Source organism: Lytechinus variegatus, chromosome 6, assembly GCF_018143015.1.
Source record: "Lytechinus variegatus isolate NC3 chromosome 6, Lvar_3.0, whole genome shotgun sequence".
Classification (NCBI taxonomy): Eukaryota; Metazoa; Echinodermata; class Echinoidea; order Temnopleuroida; family Toxopneustidae; genus Lytechinus; species Lytechinus variegatus.
In genome coordinates this window covers 30,423,035-30,440,934 of record NC_054745.1, presented here as the reverse complement: position 1 = coordinate 30,440,934, position 17,900 = coordinate 30,423,035, and the positions used below count along the sequence as shown (strand labels likewise).

The 17,900-nt window shown below is 36.1% G+C and overlaps 1 protein-coding gene across 1 annotated transcript in view; it reads left to right on the top strand.

Moving 5' to 3' along the window:
- LOC121417702 overlaps positions 1-17,900 on the top strand; it is a 92,477-nt gene that overhangs the window by 15,941 nt on the left and 58,636 nt on the right. Inside the window, exons 14-19 of the mRNA XM_041611436.1 lie at positions 1,633-1,767; positions 2,996-3,145; positions 4,894-4,971; positions 8,169-8,306; positions 9,308-9,451; positions 13,257-13,472. Of these exons, the coding sequence (XP_041467370.1) occupies positions 1,633-1,767; positions 2,996-3,145; positions 4,894-4,971; positions 8,169-8,306; positions 9,308-9,451; positions 13,257-13,472 (861 nt within the window). The remainder of the gene's footprint in view (positions 1-1,632; positions 1,768-2,995; positions 3,146-4,893; positions 4,972-8,168; positions 8,307-9,307; positions 9,452-13,256; positions 13,473-17,900) is intronic.

The window sequence follows — 17,900 nt, the reverse complement described above, 5'->3', positions numbered from 1 at the left end:
GATGGGGCGCAATGCACTCGTCGAAGTGTTTTGGCCAAGGAAACAAGTTTAAAAAGGTAAAAGATATCTTCATATCACTTTTACTTACTAATTTCCACGTGTTCTTCATGTTTAAGGTCTACTTTTATTCGCATAACTATTTCAAAGTTCTGCGCAAATCATTTTTCACCAACTTTTCAAAAGTAAGTGGTGCTCACTCAAGCGGAAATATTTTTCGACAGTTATATCGTCATTTGCTGAAATGGATCTGTACCAATGCTAAAATGTGGAAAAATCGTCAGGATATTACAAATATATAATTTTACAGGATTTTTTCTAAGTGTAAACTTTTTTTGATACGCACTGTATAGTTGTATGTTAAAAAAAAAAGCCCCCAACTTTTCCTTCTGTATAGTCAGTGATCCCTATTTTCTGTCAGAAATATTGTAGGGGAACAGGATATTTTTTTTTTCTTCAAAATTTGGTCGACTGCACAGTGCACACAGTGAGCACTGGACAAGTTTTGTGATATACGATCTTAGGCTATTCACCCTGAATTTCCCCCAATCCAAGAAATCCATGTCTGCTCATTTTGAATAATTGGATTTTAATTTCCCCTAAGGGAAAATAGAACATTCCTTTTCTGTTAACCATGAGAATTTTATGCATTTTGTGGACCTTTCCATTCATGCAGGGTGAATTTCTTTCAGGAGAAATGAAGAAGACGATTTCCCAGTGCTAATGGAGTGACCCGTAACCACATTCTGGGTCCTATTTTATAAGACTTGTTATAATAAAAAATGCACTATTTCTATATTTGTCATTGTGTCAACTTTTATGAAACAGACCTCAGTTTTTTCAATGACTAAAATGCCTGATTTTGTATAATAGATATGCTGTAAATCTGCACCCATAAGAAACTTTGCAGGTAATGTACATAGTTTGTGTACATAATAAAATGCAAATTCTCCTTATGTGAAGCATTCTGAGCATTCAATCAGAAATAGTGCAGGAGAACAGGAAATTCTTATTTTCCTGATGAGTTTGTTTGACTGACACTGTTAACACGTTAAAGATTTTGTGCTATATATTCCTCGATTTATTCAGCTGGAATTTGGCAAATTCTAAATCCCTGTCTACTTATTTCAATCAGTACCCCCAGGGGAAAATGGAGCAATCCTAATTCTCTGTTATTCGTGATCATTTCATGTAAAATATTATGGTCCATTCCATTCATATGTGCAGGGAAAATTTCTTTCATAAGAAAGAAGAATATGATTTCCCAGTGCTAATGGAGTGACCCGTAACCACATTCAGGACCCTGTTTCATGAAGGCTTGTTATGAACACAAATGCACAATATCTATAACAAATGTACTATCAGCCAATCATATTGAAGGATTTTAGTAGCTTTTAAATTGTTATTGCAAAATCGTTTTTATGACAAGTTTAATGAACCGGGGCCCCAGCAGTGTGGCTTAAATTATAGTGACAGATTATTCCCTTCCTGTATATTCAAATTAAGAAGTGGATACCCTATGTTTATAATGGAATGACCCTCATCTATGTCCTCAACACTGATGATGCAGATAATGATATGTATTTCAGACCATTCCATTTACAAGCCAGGGTGGATTCTTTTATTTATTTTCAGGCATGCTGATAATAACCTGATTACAAACATCACCTTCTATTCGGATGATGCTTACGACGGTGGAACGTATGAGATTTATCTGCGAATGAAAGATTCACACGTTCCTTTCACTACTCTACCGAATGTCAATGAAGTGTAAGTACATGTGTATTTCCGGTCTGTGCTATGTAAACTATGAGACTCGTGGACTGCGATGTCTCTGATACGAGAGAAGATGTATAACAAATTTTGATATTTCAGCATAAATCATTGCTAATTACATTATTTATTTTTGTAGGTAGGGTATACATTTGTATAATAATAATAATAGACAGTTCTTGTATAGCGCATATCACATTATAAATAACGTCTCTATGCGCTTCCAAAGGACTTGGATATTATTACCCTGGCTTTAGCCCCGCAGCCTTTTCCAGCGCTGTGGCATTTCAAGGAATAAATTCCTGCCAGGTACCCATTCACCTCACCTGGGTTGAGTGGAGCACAATGTGGATAAATTTCTTGCTGAAGGAAACTAGGCCATGGCTGGGATTTGAACCCACGACCCCCTGTTTCAAATACTAATCCACTGGGCCACAAGGCTCCAACTATGTATGAAGAGCTTATATCTAATCTGAAATATTTGGGCCATTTATCTTCTTTTTTCTTTATTGAACTATTGAGCTGAATGGTGTAAAATGTTGTACATGTAGCTTTGGAATATTTACATTTGGTTGGTGCGATGTATATACTTGTTAAGGCAGGTAGCTGAATACCTTAGATTTTCAATGCATAGTTTTATTTTTAAAAGAAAATTTCAAAAATATCAAGGTGTTCATGTAGCATCAGGAAATGTCACATATTGAGCACACTAGCTAGTAGATTGATATTAATATTTAAAATTTTCTTTAAAAGATAGAACTATTTGTCAAATTTTGATGAAATTCAGCAGTACGCTTGTTGGATTTTTTCTTTATTTAATCAAATCCAATTTTGTTGGGATGGACCCATCTTTCATTAATAGGAATATAGAGTTTTTTTGTAATATTTTTTTTGTTTTGTTTATTTATGGCAGATACCTTGTAGTGCAGTAACATTAGATATTCTAAAGTAGAAATTGCTTGATTTTTTTTGCCTATAATGTGTTTCTGACAGATATCATAGCAGTAATGTGATCACATTAAATATCTAAAAGAAGAAATTTCAATAGCCTGATCGTTTACTGACAGCTGACTAATTAGTAATGCTATCACAAAGTGAAATCGCAGTTACATGTACTTTGATTTTTTTCTGTTATGTGTTTCTAACAGATACTTTATCAGTAAAGCAATCACTAAGTAAAATTGCTTGAACATTGAATTTTTTTCTTTTTCTGTGAATCTGACAGATACCTTAGCAGTAATGCAATCACTGGACTCAACGAGGGTGATCTATGTGAGATGCCTTATATAAACCTGCTAGAACTACAAAGCAACAACATTGATGAGACCACATTGGATCCACACACATTTGATTGTCTAACAGTACTAAATGAATTGTGAGTATAAGCCTGTTCACGGTTGTATACTGCGCACAAAGCAGTAAAATGTCATTTGAGATAAACCATGAAGGTGGCTTTCAAATTTACTGACATAGGCATTTGTGATTTGTTGATTATTCATGTATTCCTTTCAAAATATTCTTTTTTTCACATCCAAGCTGAAGAGTAATAAATAGAGCCTTCATGATCACTGGTATTTGACAGTAGCCTAAACAATAGTCAAATGTGCCAAAGGCAGACAATAAAACAGATTTCCAAACTTTATCCCTGATATACTATTCTAGTCACAGGAGGCCGATTGCACGAAAGGGTCTTTGCAAGGACCGTCTTTCGTGTCGCCCATCTTTTATGATGCGCCATGTGAAACGCATTTTAAATAAATCATCTGCAAACATATTTCATTCGTCCGTCAAAATAAACAAAATATTTGTTTATAAAATGATGTGATATATCATGAAATTGTATAAAATTTTATTTAAAAGCCAGCTAACGAATCTCATTCTTTATCATAAATTTAAGAAACACCCCCGCTTATAGCGTATCATAAAAGATGGGCGACACGAAAGACGGTCCTTGGAAAGACCCTTTCGTGCAATCGGCCCCTGGTCTATACAATTGCCTTTTGTTTAAAAATGATAGTGCTTATCCTAATGAAAAATCACAAAGGTCTTTTGAGAAAAGTTGATCATGAGCTAAACGTGAACTAGCTTATTAAGCTCATCTCACACTATATGATCCGGCGCAACACAATTGTTTAAAGAAATCTTATTTTGCATTGAATATGACATTTCCAAGAAGTAAAAATCATGTTATTTCAAGTTTGGCATATTGTTAATAAAACTAAAATCAGATTTTTACTTTGCAGCAAGCCCTATGGCCAGAGTAAAGTCCAAATTGGCCACAAGTCACAGCTGATAATGACATCATTACCATGTGGAATTGAATTTGTTTTTATTCATTCAGGGAGGCTCTAACTGGACTGAATTTCAATTTCAGTAGTCCTACCACTATTTTGAACTCTGATCCGTAATATTTTATTAGTTGGAATATCCGTATCAAATGTTATCACAATTAATTTGAAATTCGGATTGCAAAGAATGGCATCGTGTGAGACGGGCTTACACACACCTTTGATGAAATTCATAGTGGTGATATGGACATTTCAATATATTTAATGAGAATGAAACCTTTGAACAAGATAGCTTGTGTGAAAACAGAAAAATCAAAGAAACAGACAATGAAAGTTTGAGAAAAATCAGACAAATAATGAGAAAGTTATGAGCATTTGAATATTGCGATCACTAATGCTATAGAGATCCTCAAATTGGCAATGCGACGAGGATGTGTGATGTCACATGTGAACAATATTCAAATACTCATAACTTTCTCATCATTTGTCCGATTTTTCTCAAACTTTCTTTGTTCTTATTCTTTGATTTTTCTGTTTTTACACAAGCCTACGTGTTCCAAAGGTTTCATTCCCCTTTAAATTGGATGTTTATGTATTTTCTATATCTATTCTCTACCAATTCAATGATCAACCCGAATAAGACAAGGTTAGGGGGTGGGCTGATTCATTCCCTAGTAACAGATTTTGCAGACTTCTGGGTTGTTGTGCCATAATTACACAACATTTCATAAGGTTGTTCCACAGCTTAGCAGCAATAATGGGGGCATCCTATTGTGATGAGAGCATGATGAGCTGGAGTTTAATGAAAAAAAATTATATTCATTTATGTTTTCAGGAATCTTGACCAGAACAACTTCAACTATGTCCCAGAGGGTCTGCGATACCAAGAAAGACTGATGTCTATAACAACTCTGTGAGTATAATAATGATGATAATAGTGATATTAATAACAGTGATAATAATAATAAAGGTAAAAAAAGTAGTTGCAGCAAACAATTAATTCATGACAAAGTCTTTTTAATAAAGGTTAAAGATAAATGCCAATTGTGGTAACAATCTCAAAATGCCTTTTTACAGAATCCAATATAATGTGCCAAAGGGTTCTGGAAGAAATTGTGTAATTGTGGGGAAATAAGCAAAATAAGCGCAGATTCGGGCACTTCTGTTGGGTCTTTATTCCAGCAATGAAATATACACTGTCCCACGTGTGCCTGCCTTTGTTGGAAATCTTCAGTGTGATAGTTTTTCAGCTTGGATTTTATGATTTGACAAAGTTCAGTTTATGTAACTGTACCAGATCTAGATCAACGATGATATAGAAATACTTAACCTTGGTTTTACAGACTTTCTCATGAAATCAGTGTTTTACGGCAACTACTTTCAATTAGCTTTAATGGTCACAATATCATCATTGATCTACATCTGGTACATTAATGAAAACTTATCTTTTTGAAATCATTGAATCTTAGCAAAAAAATGATAATTAATGCTAATGATCACGAACACAGAAAATCATTTGTGGGACAGTGTATAAATATTGCTTGGAAAAATACCTGATATTTGATGGAATTCCCGGGATTATTTTGCTCATTTCTTAGCAATTACACATTTCATGTTTTATATATGCATACAAATACTTTGGTGGTAATTTTATTGGATTCTGTTTGAACTCACTTTGAGATTGTTACCTTTAATAATAGCTATGATATTAGTTATTATAATAATGATTGTAATAATAACAGCATATTTACAAAGGGTAGCCACTTCAGTTCCGAAAACTGTTCTCGCAGCAGGACCTGCTATTATTTTTACCCTGGCTAAGCTTTTCAATTTCATTTCAAATAAACATTTATTTTCCTCCATTTTACAAAATTTCTTCATTTTTGTCTCACCTGCATAGCAGAGTGAGACTATAGGTGCCACTTTTCCGACGGCGGCGGCGGCGTCAACATCAAATCTTAACCTGAGGTTAAGTTTTTGAAATGACATCATAACTTAGAAAGTATATGGACCTAGTTCATGAAACTTGGCCATAAGGTTAATCAAGTATTACTGAACATCCTATTAGAGTTTCATGTCACATGACCAAGGTCAAAGGTCATTTAGGGTCAATGAACTTAGGCCATGTTGGGGGAATCAACATCAAAATCTTAACCTGAGGTTAAGTTTTTTAAATGTCATCATAACTTAGGAAATATATGGACCTAGGTCATTAAACTTGGACATAAGGTTAATCAAGTATCACCAAACATCCTGCATGAGTTTCAGTTCACATGACCAAGGTCAAAGGTCATTTAGGGTCAATAAACTTTTGCCGAATTGGGGGTATTTGTTGAATTACCATCATAACTTTGAAAGTATGTTGGTCTAGTTCATAAAACTTGGACATAAGAGTAATCAAGTATCACTGAACATCCTGTGCGCATTTTAGGTCACATGACCAGGGTCAAAGGTCAATGAACTTTGGCCATAATGGGGGTATCTGTTGAATTACCATCATAACTTTGCAAGTTTATTGATCTGACTTTTGAAACTTGGACATAAGAGTAATCAAGTATCACTGAATATTCAGTGCAAGTTTCAGGTCACATGATCAAGGTCAAAGGTCATGTGAGGTCAATGAATTTTGGCCACATTGGGGGTATTTGTTGAATTACCATCCTATATCTGTAAGTGTATCGGTCTAGTTCATAACACGTGGAAATAAGGTATCACTGAACATCTTGTGCGAGTTATGGTAGTTTTCAAAGTCAGCACTGCTGCTATGTTGAATCGCGTGATGCAGGTGAGACGGCCAGAGGCATTCCACTAGTTGTTAACAAGAATTCATATGAAATCAATTTCCATAAAGAACATAAATAACTTATGTGTACAGAGGAAGGCGTAGGTCCCTAGAAGCACATGCTTGTGGCGGGATATGCCTGAGGACAAATAAATATATGCAATACACAAAATACAATACAAAGATAAGAAGGGCTAGAAAAGAGAAGAGAAGAAGGGAAGAAAACGGGAAGAAAACGAGAGAGAGGGAGAAGTGAGCAGGAAGGCGGACATGAGTTACAGAATACAGAGCAAATGGAGCGTAAAACAATGTATGATGGAGAGAGGGAGAGATCAAGAAAATAATGCTGCAGCAACAGTTGCACATTATTCATGATATCATGTTAACTTAAGATCAAAAGGAATATAAGGTATGAGGATATTCAAGCATAGGATGATAAAATCATTTTTTTAATCTTAGATTTTAGGCTAGTGGCTGACAAGGATTTTTTTATGTAGTCCAGAAGATCATTCCATATTTTCAGGCCAGAATAACGGATGTTGTGTTGAAAGATAATCTTTCTTTGTTTAGGAATATATATTTGGTTATTTGTTCGGGTATCAAAATGATGTATATTTGATACATGCGTAAAGAAATTACGAAAATTTTCGTGTGTTTGAATCCCAGCCCTGGCGTTATTTGCTTCTGCATGAAATTTTATCCACATTGCGCTGCACTCAACTTAGGTGAGATGGATTGGTACCCAACAGGATTAATTCCTTGAATGCATGAGTGCTGAAAGATAGCTTGAGCTAAAGCCGGGGTAATAATAACATCGCGCCTCGGAAAATAATATTTCTAGACAGATGATGCTATATAAATGCCTAGTATTATTATAATTACTGGGTCTGTGACTCCCCTGCTTCAATCAGAAGGTCATTGGATTGACTTCAGAAATGAGCTTTACTTGCAACATAATACAACTTTCTTCAGAACTCATGTCGTGCGAGGCGTCTTTCTTCCAACATGGGTAGGCAAGTCGGTCAACCGTCTAGCTTGGGAACCAGCTAGATTGCATTGGTGTGTTGGCTCAGTTAGTAGAGAGTCAAGAGTCCAATTAACCCTTGCCGTGTCAGACCAAAGACGTAAAAAGATGTGAGTTGCTGCTACCCTGTTAAAGGATAGAGCCTTGTTGATCTGGCGTGGCACAGTGGTCCACAATCAGTGGGGCAAAATGAATTTTCTAAAAATATCTATTTGCATATTTTTACTTTTTTCAATAAAACATGGATTTTCATTATTGATGCTAATTACTTTTTTCCTTATTAATTTGTGTCTGTAATTGTCAGGTATCTCTCCAGCAATCAGATAACATTCCTGTTAGATGGAGCTTTCTCCAACCTCACAACATTACGCACGTTGAGACTCAGCTCAAATGATATAATCTCTATTGAGGACGGAGCGTTTCCTGATGATATAGAATATCTGTAAGTATGCCTTCCCCCCCCCTAAATGAGTTTTAAAAATGTAGTTGCAGGCTTGCAGAAAACAATGATTTCATGGGAAAGTGCTTTTGAATGGGATTTAAGGTTACCATATCGTCGTAGATCCATGTCTGATGTAACTCAAGGGCCAGTATTCTGAACTCAGGTTTAAATTAACCCTCAAAGGTCTGGGGGCATGATGGCCTCCCCTTGACGCTTTGTGCGATATTTCTGAACCGCAAAAAGATAGCCCCGTAAAATTGAAGGACTTTTTAAGAAAGTCTTGCCCAACTTTAATGACCAAATTAGCGACATGTGGGTATAGCAGCGCAACGTTACGTGAGTTTTTACGAGACAATGCCAAAAATCACTCACTTTGTGTACAAAGTCTGTGGGAGATGAAATTCATAAAAGGAAGATATTTTTCGTTCTAATTGGTCTACTAATTTAGGGTTTAATTTAGTTGTTAAATGTTCTGTTATAATTTCCATTATAAAAAACAATGAAAAACAAAAGATGGACAAACATGGTAATACATAAGGAATTCTGAAAATAAAAAAATGATTAAGGACAAAGTTGGCTATCTTTGTGGAGACCTTTACATTAAATTACAAAGATGACATCTGCAAAAAAGAGAAAAAAAATGAAGTGAAATTGAGATGTGCAAATAATGTTTTTCATGAATAAATTTGCATAGTTTATTTCTAGTAAATAAAAACAATTATTTTTAGAATTTTTTTGTTATACTAGCTTGTAGTTTATGTGGTAAAGAATGTGCATGCCCAGTTTTGCCGCGATCGCGCAAACGTCAGCCGAGATCAGAAGTGGGGGCACCCTATCCCCATCAAACTATGTAACTGGGGAAAATATTCATGTATGTAATTGTTGCCAATTTGATTAGTAAGAACAGATCAATTGATATTAGAAAAAATATTTTACCTATGAATTATAATATGGTGAATTTGGTGATTGAATGTCTTGTATTATTATCTTTCTTTCCATAGAGATCTGAATAGTAACCAGTTTCATTTTCTTCATGAGAATATGTTCACCAACCATTCACAGCTTGCTACCCTATCTCTTTCCGGCAACAACATTGATAAGATACCAGATACAGCATTTGATGGGTGCACCAGTCTAACTAGTCTGTAAGTAGATTGTTACCCTATCTCAGTCAAGTAACAACATTGATAAGATACCAGATACAGCCTTTGATGGATGTACCAGTCTAACTAGTTTGTAAGTAGATTGTTACCCTATCTCAGTCAAGTAACAACATTGATAAGATACCAGATACAGCCTTTGATGGATGTACCAGTCTAACTAGTTTGTAAGTAGATTGTTACCCTATCTCAGTCAAGTAACAACATTGATAAAAACCAGATACAGCCTTTGATGGATGTACCAGTCTAACTAGTCTGTAAGTAGATTGTTACCCTATCTCAGTCAAGTAACAACATTGATAAGATACCAGATACAGCCTTTGATGGATGTACCAGTCTAACTAGTTTGTAAGTAGATTGTTACCCTATCTCAGTCAAGTAACAACATTGATAAGATACCAGATACAGCCTTTGATGGATGTACCAGTCTAACTAGTTTGTAAGTAGATTGTTACCCTATCTCAGTCAAGTAACAACATTGATAAGATACCAGATACAGCCTTTGATGGATGTACCAGTCTAACTAGTTTGTAAGTAGATTGTTACCTTATCTCAGTCAAGTAACAGCATTGATAAGATACCAGATACAGCCTTTGATGGATGTACCAGTCTAACTAGTCTGTAAGTAGATTGTTACCTTATCTCAGTCAAGTAACAGCATTGATAAAAACCAGATACAGCCTTTGATGGATGTACTAGTCTAACTAGTGTGTAAGTAGATTGTTACCCTATCTCAGTCAAGTAACAACATTGATAAGATACCAGATACAGCCTTTGATGGATGTACCAGTCTAACTAGTTTGTAAGTAGATTGTTACCCTATCTCAGTCAAGTAACAACATTTATAAGATACCAGATACAGCCTTTGATGGATGTACCAGTCTAACTAGTTTGTAAGTAGATTGTTACCTTATCTCAGTCAAGTAACAGCATTGATAAAAACCAGATACAGCCTTTGATGGATGTACTAGTCTAACTAGTGTGTAAGTAGATTGTTACCCTATCTCAGTCAAGTAACAACATTGATAAGATACCAGATACAGCCTTTGATGGATGTACCAGTCTAACTAGTTTGTAAGTAGATTGTTACCCTATCTCAGTCAAGTAACAACATTGATAAGATACCAGATACAGCCTTTGATGGATGTACCAGTCTAACTAGTTTGTAAGTAGATTGTTACCCTATCTCAGTCAAGTAACAACATTGATAAGATACCAGATACAGCCTTTGATGGATGTACCAGTCTAACTAGTTTGTAAGTAGATTGTTACCCTATCTCAGTCAAGTAACAGCATTGATAAGATACCAGATACAGCCTTTGATGGATGTACCAGTCTAACTAGTTTGTAAGTAGATTGTTATTTATTTATTTATTTATTTATTCATTCATTCATTGCAACCATGACAGTTGGATTATTGACAATTCAAAAAAGTACAATTAAATTCACAATTACATATCAAATAAATATTTAAAAACCAGTGAGAAATTTGTAACAATATACACTGTACATTAATACCAAAAACAAACAGGAAATAATCAGTATAAGAAGGAAAACGGAATATGAAGAATAAGCAGTCAAGTAACAGCATTGATAAGATACCAGATACAGCCTTTGATGGATGTACCAGTCTAACTAGTCTGTAAGTAGATTGTTACCTTATCTCAGTCAAGTAATAACATTGATAAGATACCAGATACAGCCTATGATGGATGTACCAGTCTAACTAGTCTGTAAGTAGATTGTTACCTTATCTCAGTCAAGTAATAACATGGATAAGATACCAGATACAGCCTTTGATGGATGTACCAGTCTAACTATCTGTAAGTAGATTGTTACCTTATCCCAGTCAAGTAACAGCATTGATAAGATACCAGATACAGCCTTTGATGGGAGTACCAGTCTAACTATCTGTAAGTAGATTGTTACCCTATCTCAGTCAAGTAATAACATGGATAAGATACCAGATACAGCCTTTGATGGATGTACCAGTCTAACTTGCCTGTAAGTAGATTGTTACCCTATCTCAGTCAAGTAACAACATTTATAAGATACCAGATACAGCCTTTGATGGATGTACCAGTCTAACTAGTTTGTAAGTAGATTGTTACCCTATCTCAGTCAAGTAACAACATTGATAAGATACCAGATACAGCCTTTGATGGATGTACCAGTCTAACTAGTTTGTAAGTAGATTGTTACCCTATCTCAGTCAAGTAACAGCATTGATAAGATACCAGATACAGCCTTTGATGGATGTACCAGTCTAACTAGTTTGTAAGTAGATTGTTACCCTATCTCAGTCAAGTAACAACATTGATAAGATACCAGATACAGCCTTTGATGGATGTACCAGTCTAACTAGTTTGTAAGTAGATTGTTACCCTATCTCAGTCAAGTAACAACATTTATAAGATACCAGATACAGCCTTTGATGGGTGTACCAGTCTAACTAGTCTGTAAGTAGATTGTTACCCTATCTCAGTCAAGTAACAACATTGATAAGATACCGGATACAGCCTTCAATGGTTGTACCAGTCTAAATAGACTGCCAGTTACCTATGAATATATAATAATCCATAGAATATGTTACGTCCTTGTTAACCCTATCTGGGCCGGGGTATTTTGGGAGTTAAAATGGCCGGGGGGGGGGGCCTCCCAGGCCCCCCCTCTAAGATCTCGGCCGTCGACCGCACGATCGCGCCGAAAATTGGCACAGGGGTTGCCTGGGACATAATCTACAAGATTGTATAGTAATTTATTTCATGCGAAACACTATTAAGTGATTATGCTAATTTATGCGTAATTAGTATGCGAAATCATACTTTTTCCTGTAACTCCCTAAATAAGGCTCCATATGTACTGATTTTTGGTATAGAAACTCTTTGTGGTGTTCTTAGCAAGTGTACATGAAAAAATTGTGATATCGAATCATTTTCTTATGTATTATATTGTTTTTTGCAATTTCTTATGTATTTCTTTGTTTTTTGACCTTTTGTTTTTCATTGTTTTTTCAATGAAATTTGTTGGGGACTCTTCTATGATCATAAAAAGCATAAAATAAATACATTTAGACCAGCAAAACTAAAAATAATCATACATTTATGAATTTTGGTTGAAAACACAATTTGCATTGACTTTGTACACGAAATCACGTTTTTGAGCAATTTTCGGTCTGACATGCACTTACATAATGTTGCGTAATTTCGGAACCACATACCCGAGTGACGCGAAATTGGTCTTAAAAGTTGTGCAAGACTTGAAAGTAAAAAGTAAAAAGCAGCGCGGTCAAAAAATTTCGCACGGCGAAAATATCGCGGGATTCGTTGAGGGGGGGGGGCCTCGAAGGCCCCCCCCCCACCGGCCTAGATAGGGTTAAAAGTAGTATCATATATCATGGAAATTATATGTAGAGGTCATGATCGAGCCATCAACAAACTTTGAGTAATGTCTTGATTTTACACGTATATTCAATGAAATAATTTTGTGCAATATAATATATGATTTATTCAGTTGTAATATATATGTAATAGTGATATACATCTATTTGAATATGTAGGCCTAGATATATATGTGTGTATGTGTGTGAGTGCATATAAACTCAAGATGAGTGTGTATATGTATGTATGCATTATATTTCTATTCGATGCTCTCTCCTTTTCCTCTCATAGCTTTGCAAAGAAAATATGACAAACTATTGGGAAATATGGTCCCATATCTTCTTGTGTACAGTCAGAATTTGCTTCCTATACTCACTTTTATCTCAACTCTCACACTTTTTATTTCCCAGGGATCTTAGCAGTAATAAAATTGGTCGTATCCTGATCACTCATTTTGAGGACAACCCGCTAACCTCTAAGATATCTCTCAGTAATAATGAGATTGCTTACATAGAAGATGGAACATTCGCCCATGTCACAGGCACTGGTACCCTCTCCCTCCAAAATAACGAGCTCACTGACATCCCGATGGGTGACGACTTTGTGAATAAGACGATATCTAGTGCGTAAGTTTCTTATCAAAATCACAAGTTCATTTCTTTCTTGTACTTCTATTTGATAATCATTGAATTATTTATTCAGTCAAAAAGAAGACTAGCTAATTCACTCTTTTGCTGAACTAGTACTTCACTGATGTCCCAGTTGACTGGGAGTTTAACACGGGCGCAATTTCTTATGAAAATCAATTTTGATTGATTATTAAAACCACAACGTGGGTGCATCGTGGTCTGGTGGTTCTGACTCTTGCCTTTCAAACAGAGGGTCATGGGTTCGAATCCTAGCCATGGCGTGTTTTCCTTCAGCAACAAATTTATCCACACTGTGCTGCACTCGACCCAGGTGAGGTAAATTTGTACCGGCAGGAAGTAATTCCTCAAAAAGCTGTGTGCACCAGAATCGGTAGACTAGCTTAACAGGGTGATGTAAGAGCGCCTTGAGCACCTAGCAAGGTGGATACGTGCCCTATATATCCTATATTATTATTATTTGTTGTACTTCTGTTTGAAAATCATTCAAGTAGCCGCTGTCAAAAAGTAGATCAGCTAATGTACTTGATTGATAAAATGTGTTTTGTAATAACAGAAATCGATTGGTCCTTTCGAATAAGTAGATTAATGTATTGGCGCCTTTGAATGTTTTGTAAAGATAAATAGATTATACAAATGATGTTCATCATCATCATTATCATTATCATCATAATCATCACCACTACCACCATCATCCTCATCAGCATCATCATCATCAGCCAACCCAGGTGATGTGAATTGGTACCCGGTAGCAAGAAATTCCTTGAATGCTTGAGCGCCTTGGCAGCTCGGCTGAAGCCGGGGTAATGATGATAGCAGGGCCCACTGGGAGAACAATTTTTGGAACTGAAGTGGCTTCCCGGAGTATATATACTTATATTATTATTATCGTCATCATTATTATCAGCAACATCATCATTATCAGCATCATCACTATCATCATCATGGTCATCATCACCATCATCATCATCATATATTGCTTTGTAAATACATATATGTGATTATCAATCTCATGACGAAAATCTCTCGTTTGAGGGCTGTATACCCCATTTTTCCTTATCAACAAATATCTTCTCCCAGTAATACAAATCCTATTGCCCTCAAGAGATTAAATTTAAGTATAGAAACACCTGTTTCTTGACCTCGGTCCGCGAAGATAATTCACCCCAGCATCTACGGTCACAGCAGGGGGCCACACACGATGGATTGCAATGTGTGTAGTTCCGGCGAGCGCATGGCCATGGATGTATACACGCGTTGATAGAAAGTTTTTTCTTTCTTTCTTTCTTTCCTTCTTTCTTTCTTTCTTTCTTTCTCTCTCTCCCTTCCTTCCTTTCTTTTTTCTTTCTTTCTTTCTCTCTCTCTTCCTTCCTTTCTTTCTTTCTTTCTTCCTTCCTTTCTTTCCTTCTTTCTCTCTGTCTGGCTGTCTAATTCTTTTCTTTCTAGACTTATTTTCTTCCTTCCTTTCTTTCCTTCTTTCTCTCTGTCTGGCTGTCTAATTCTTTTCTTTCTAGACTTATTTTCTTCATCCACCCCCTTTTGATCTACACCTCTAAAGAACGTGCATTTGCCAATCATATCTGTAGTAAGGCCTATGAATGTCCTTTTCTCAAAGCTGAGGTGTAGGCCTATACATAGAACATTAAAATACAAAGACCAGCATTATGAATCACAATGTTTGGATAGCATTTCAATGTTCTATTCATATCTATTCAGAACGTTTTCTAATTCACATGCGTTATTAGCAGGTGATCTTCTTTATCTCCCATTATTGTTCTTATTTTGTAGGCCTATAGCCTGTGTATACGGTAAACCTCCCTCTGAAATACCTTTCTTGGTTTCATGTTTTCTTTCAGATTTGTTTCCACCAAGGCGTGCCGGAACACTTTCAGTTTTTTTTTTTTGGGGGGGGGGCAAAATCCCGAAGGGGGCACAATATTTTTTAAAGCGTGAGATACGGAAGCGATCGAGCGGGAGAGGGTGTGGTTGAGGGTGTAAAAATTGAGTGTAAAAGTTGCGTTTCTAAGAGCATTCAAAAATAAATTTCTTGAGAATTAAACAGTCTTGGGGTTCTTTTTGATCCTGTTTCCTCCCTTCTGACCCAGACTGGTGTTTCTTCATGATCAGGGTCGCAGTTCCAGCAAATTACGAGCCTTATTGCAAACTCTATTGTTTTAAACCAATGTAATATAGGCCTTTTAAAGACTTTAAGATGACAAACATGACCGTATGCATCCGGGGGCCACCGATCGAGAGGGCAAAATTCACCCAAAGTGTGCACGAAATCTTTCAATTTTATTCTAGAAAATGCAAAAGCTCCCCCATCACCATGGGCGGAAATCCCAGGGGGACAGGGGGGACGCGTCCCCCTACCATTTTGGAAAGGGGTACATAATATCAAATGTCCCCCTACTATTTGTGCTCTTTTATTATGGAAAAAATACATAATTTCAAATCGAAATTATATCCTCGAATTTCGAAATATATATAAACAGATAGTTTTTGTTAAGAACTTGGTTAGGAAAAGAAAAGGCATACCGGCCCAACTATTCTCCAACTCTCATCTAGCCCTATATACCAGCCAAAGAGTGATGACATTGATGACATCGATGGCCATTGTCAATTTCATAACTAATAAAAATGATGAAAAAAGAAAATCGCCTCTGAATTTAGTGCATAGACGGTTAGACGAGAATGTTCCATACCCAGTAAAATCATACCTTTGTTAATCCAATTCACTTTCCCTTTATTCCAAATTTACTTGGAATATACTGAGAATATTTTCATTGTTTGCGTACTCAGTATAAAGAATAGTTTTCATGAGTTATGATTAATCCTTCACAATGAACTTTAACTATGCTTTATCCCCCAAATTTGTTTTTAAACACTCTATTAACGAGACTTATACTCCATTTTTACACAAAATTCCTGCCGTGGGAGGGGTCATCATAGGTAGATCAAGGGGCGAAGCGGCGGAAGGTGAGGCGAAAAATAAGAAGAAAGATAGGACCGGGAAGAAAGTTGAATGATGGAAGGGAGGTGAATAATTGGGAAAAAAGAAAACTTTCAGGACATGTTATAAAAATAATAAAATCGCTTGCGCTTTGCATAAATACACAGCCATCTTTTTATTTCAAAACGTGCTTGATTTTTTTTCACTTTTTTTGGATCGAAATATATAAAATCAAATCATTTATCTAAGAAGATATCCATCTTTTTCATAATTTGTAGGTTTAGATATTAAAGAAAATTAGCTTGCCATTCGGTTTTAGTCTGAAATGTATTCATTAAAAGGTTAAACGTTATCACACTGTAATAAGATGGAAAAGGGGCTTTTCAAAGGTATGTTTCACAGAGGAACTGTTCGTCAAAAGACGCCAGGCTTACTATGATAATGTAATTGCCCCGTCAGGGGCAAAATGTTCATTTTTGACAATAGAAATGACAATTTTTGGGCATAAAAGTGCCTTCATCGTATACTTTTGTCCTTTAATTATTTGATAATTTATCATTTTTCTACTTTCAGGGGGGCACATGGGGGGGGGGCAAAATCTCGTTTTGCCCCCCCCAAAAAAATTTATTGGGGGGGGGGCAAGTGCCCCCTGCCCCCCCTCGCTTCCGGCGCCCTTGTTAAAGATATATATAGGGAAATAGAGATGGGGTGGAAATTCCACCCCATCTCTATTTCTCTCTCTCTCTTTCTCCCGACAAAAAGGACAGGGCGCTAATTTTAATCACCTCATATTAGCAAAATGACAAATTTTGAACATTTTGACTTACAAAAAAATTAGCACAACATACCTAAGTCAGACATTTAATGGTGGAAACTAAAACGACCCAAAACAAACGGTGGAATGGATGCAGCGCACATGGGCAGTTTACCGGAGAACCACGTATGGTGCAATAATACGTCTGCGATTAAAAAAATAGTTACAGGCATAGTTTGTATTTAAATTATGAATAAGACTTTGGGGTAAAAAAAATAATGATTTCATATTTTTGTGCATATCAGCAGCATGATTATTATACTTTGTATGTTGGTATGCCATTACTACTATTTTTCGAACGTTAAGACTGTATCATTGCGCGAGTGAACCCATTTTCTTGCTGGACGGACAGAAACTTTGCATGCATCGCGGTCCTTGCATGCTAAGCATACCGTAATTTTTATTCGCTTACTTTCCTTATTTCAAGGTCGATTTTCTTCGTTCGAAATTGAAAATGGACTAGCATTGGATGTCTGAATGTAATATGCCTTTGAAAACGTGTTTAATATCGAATACAATAATTTCATTCCGAAGATCCTTCTACAGGCAGACAAGTCTTACGTAATAGCACAGCGTTGTTTATCATTTCGTCCTTGGCTCAACGCTCATTTAGCTGGCCCGTGGTGGTGAAATCGAGACA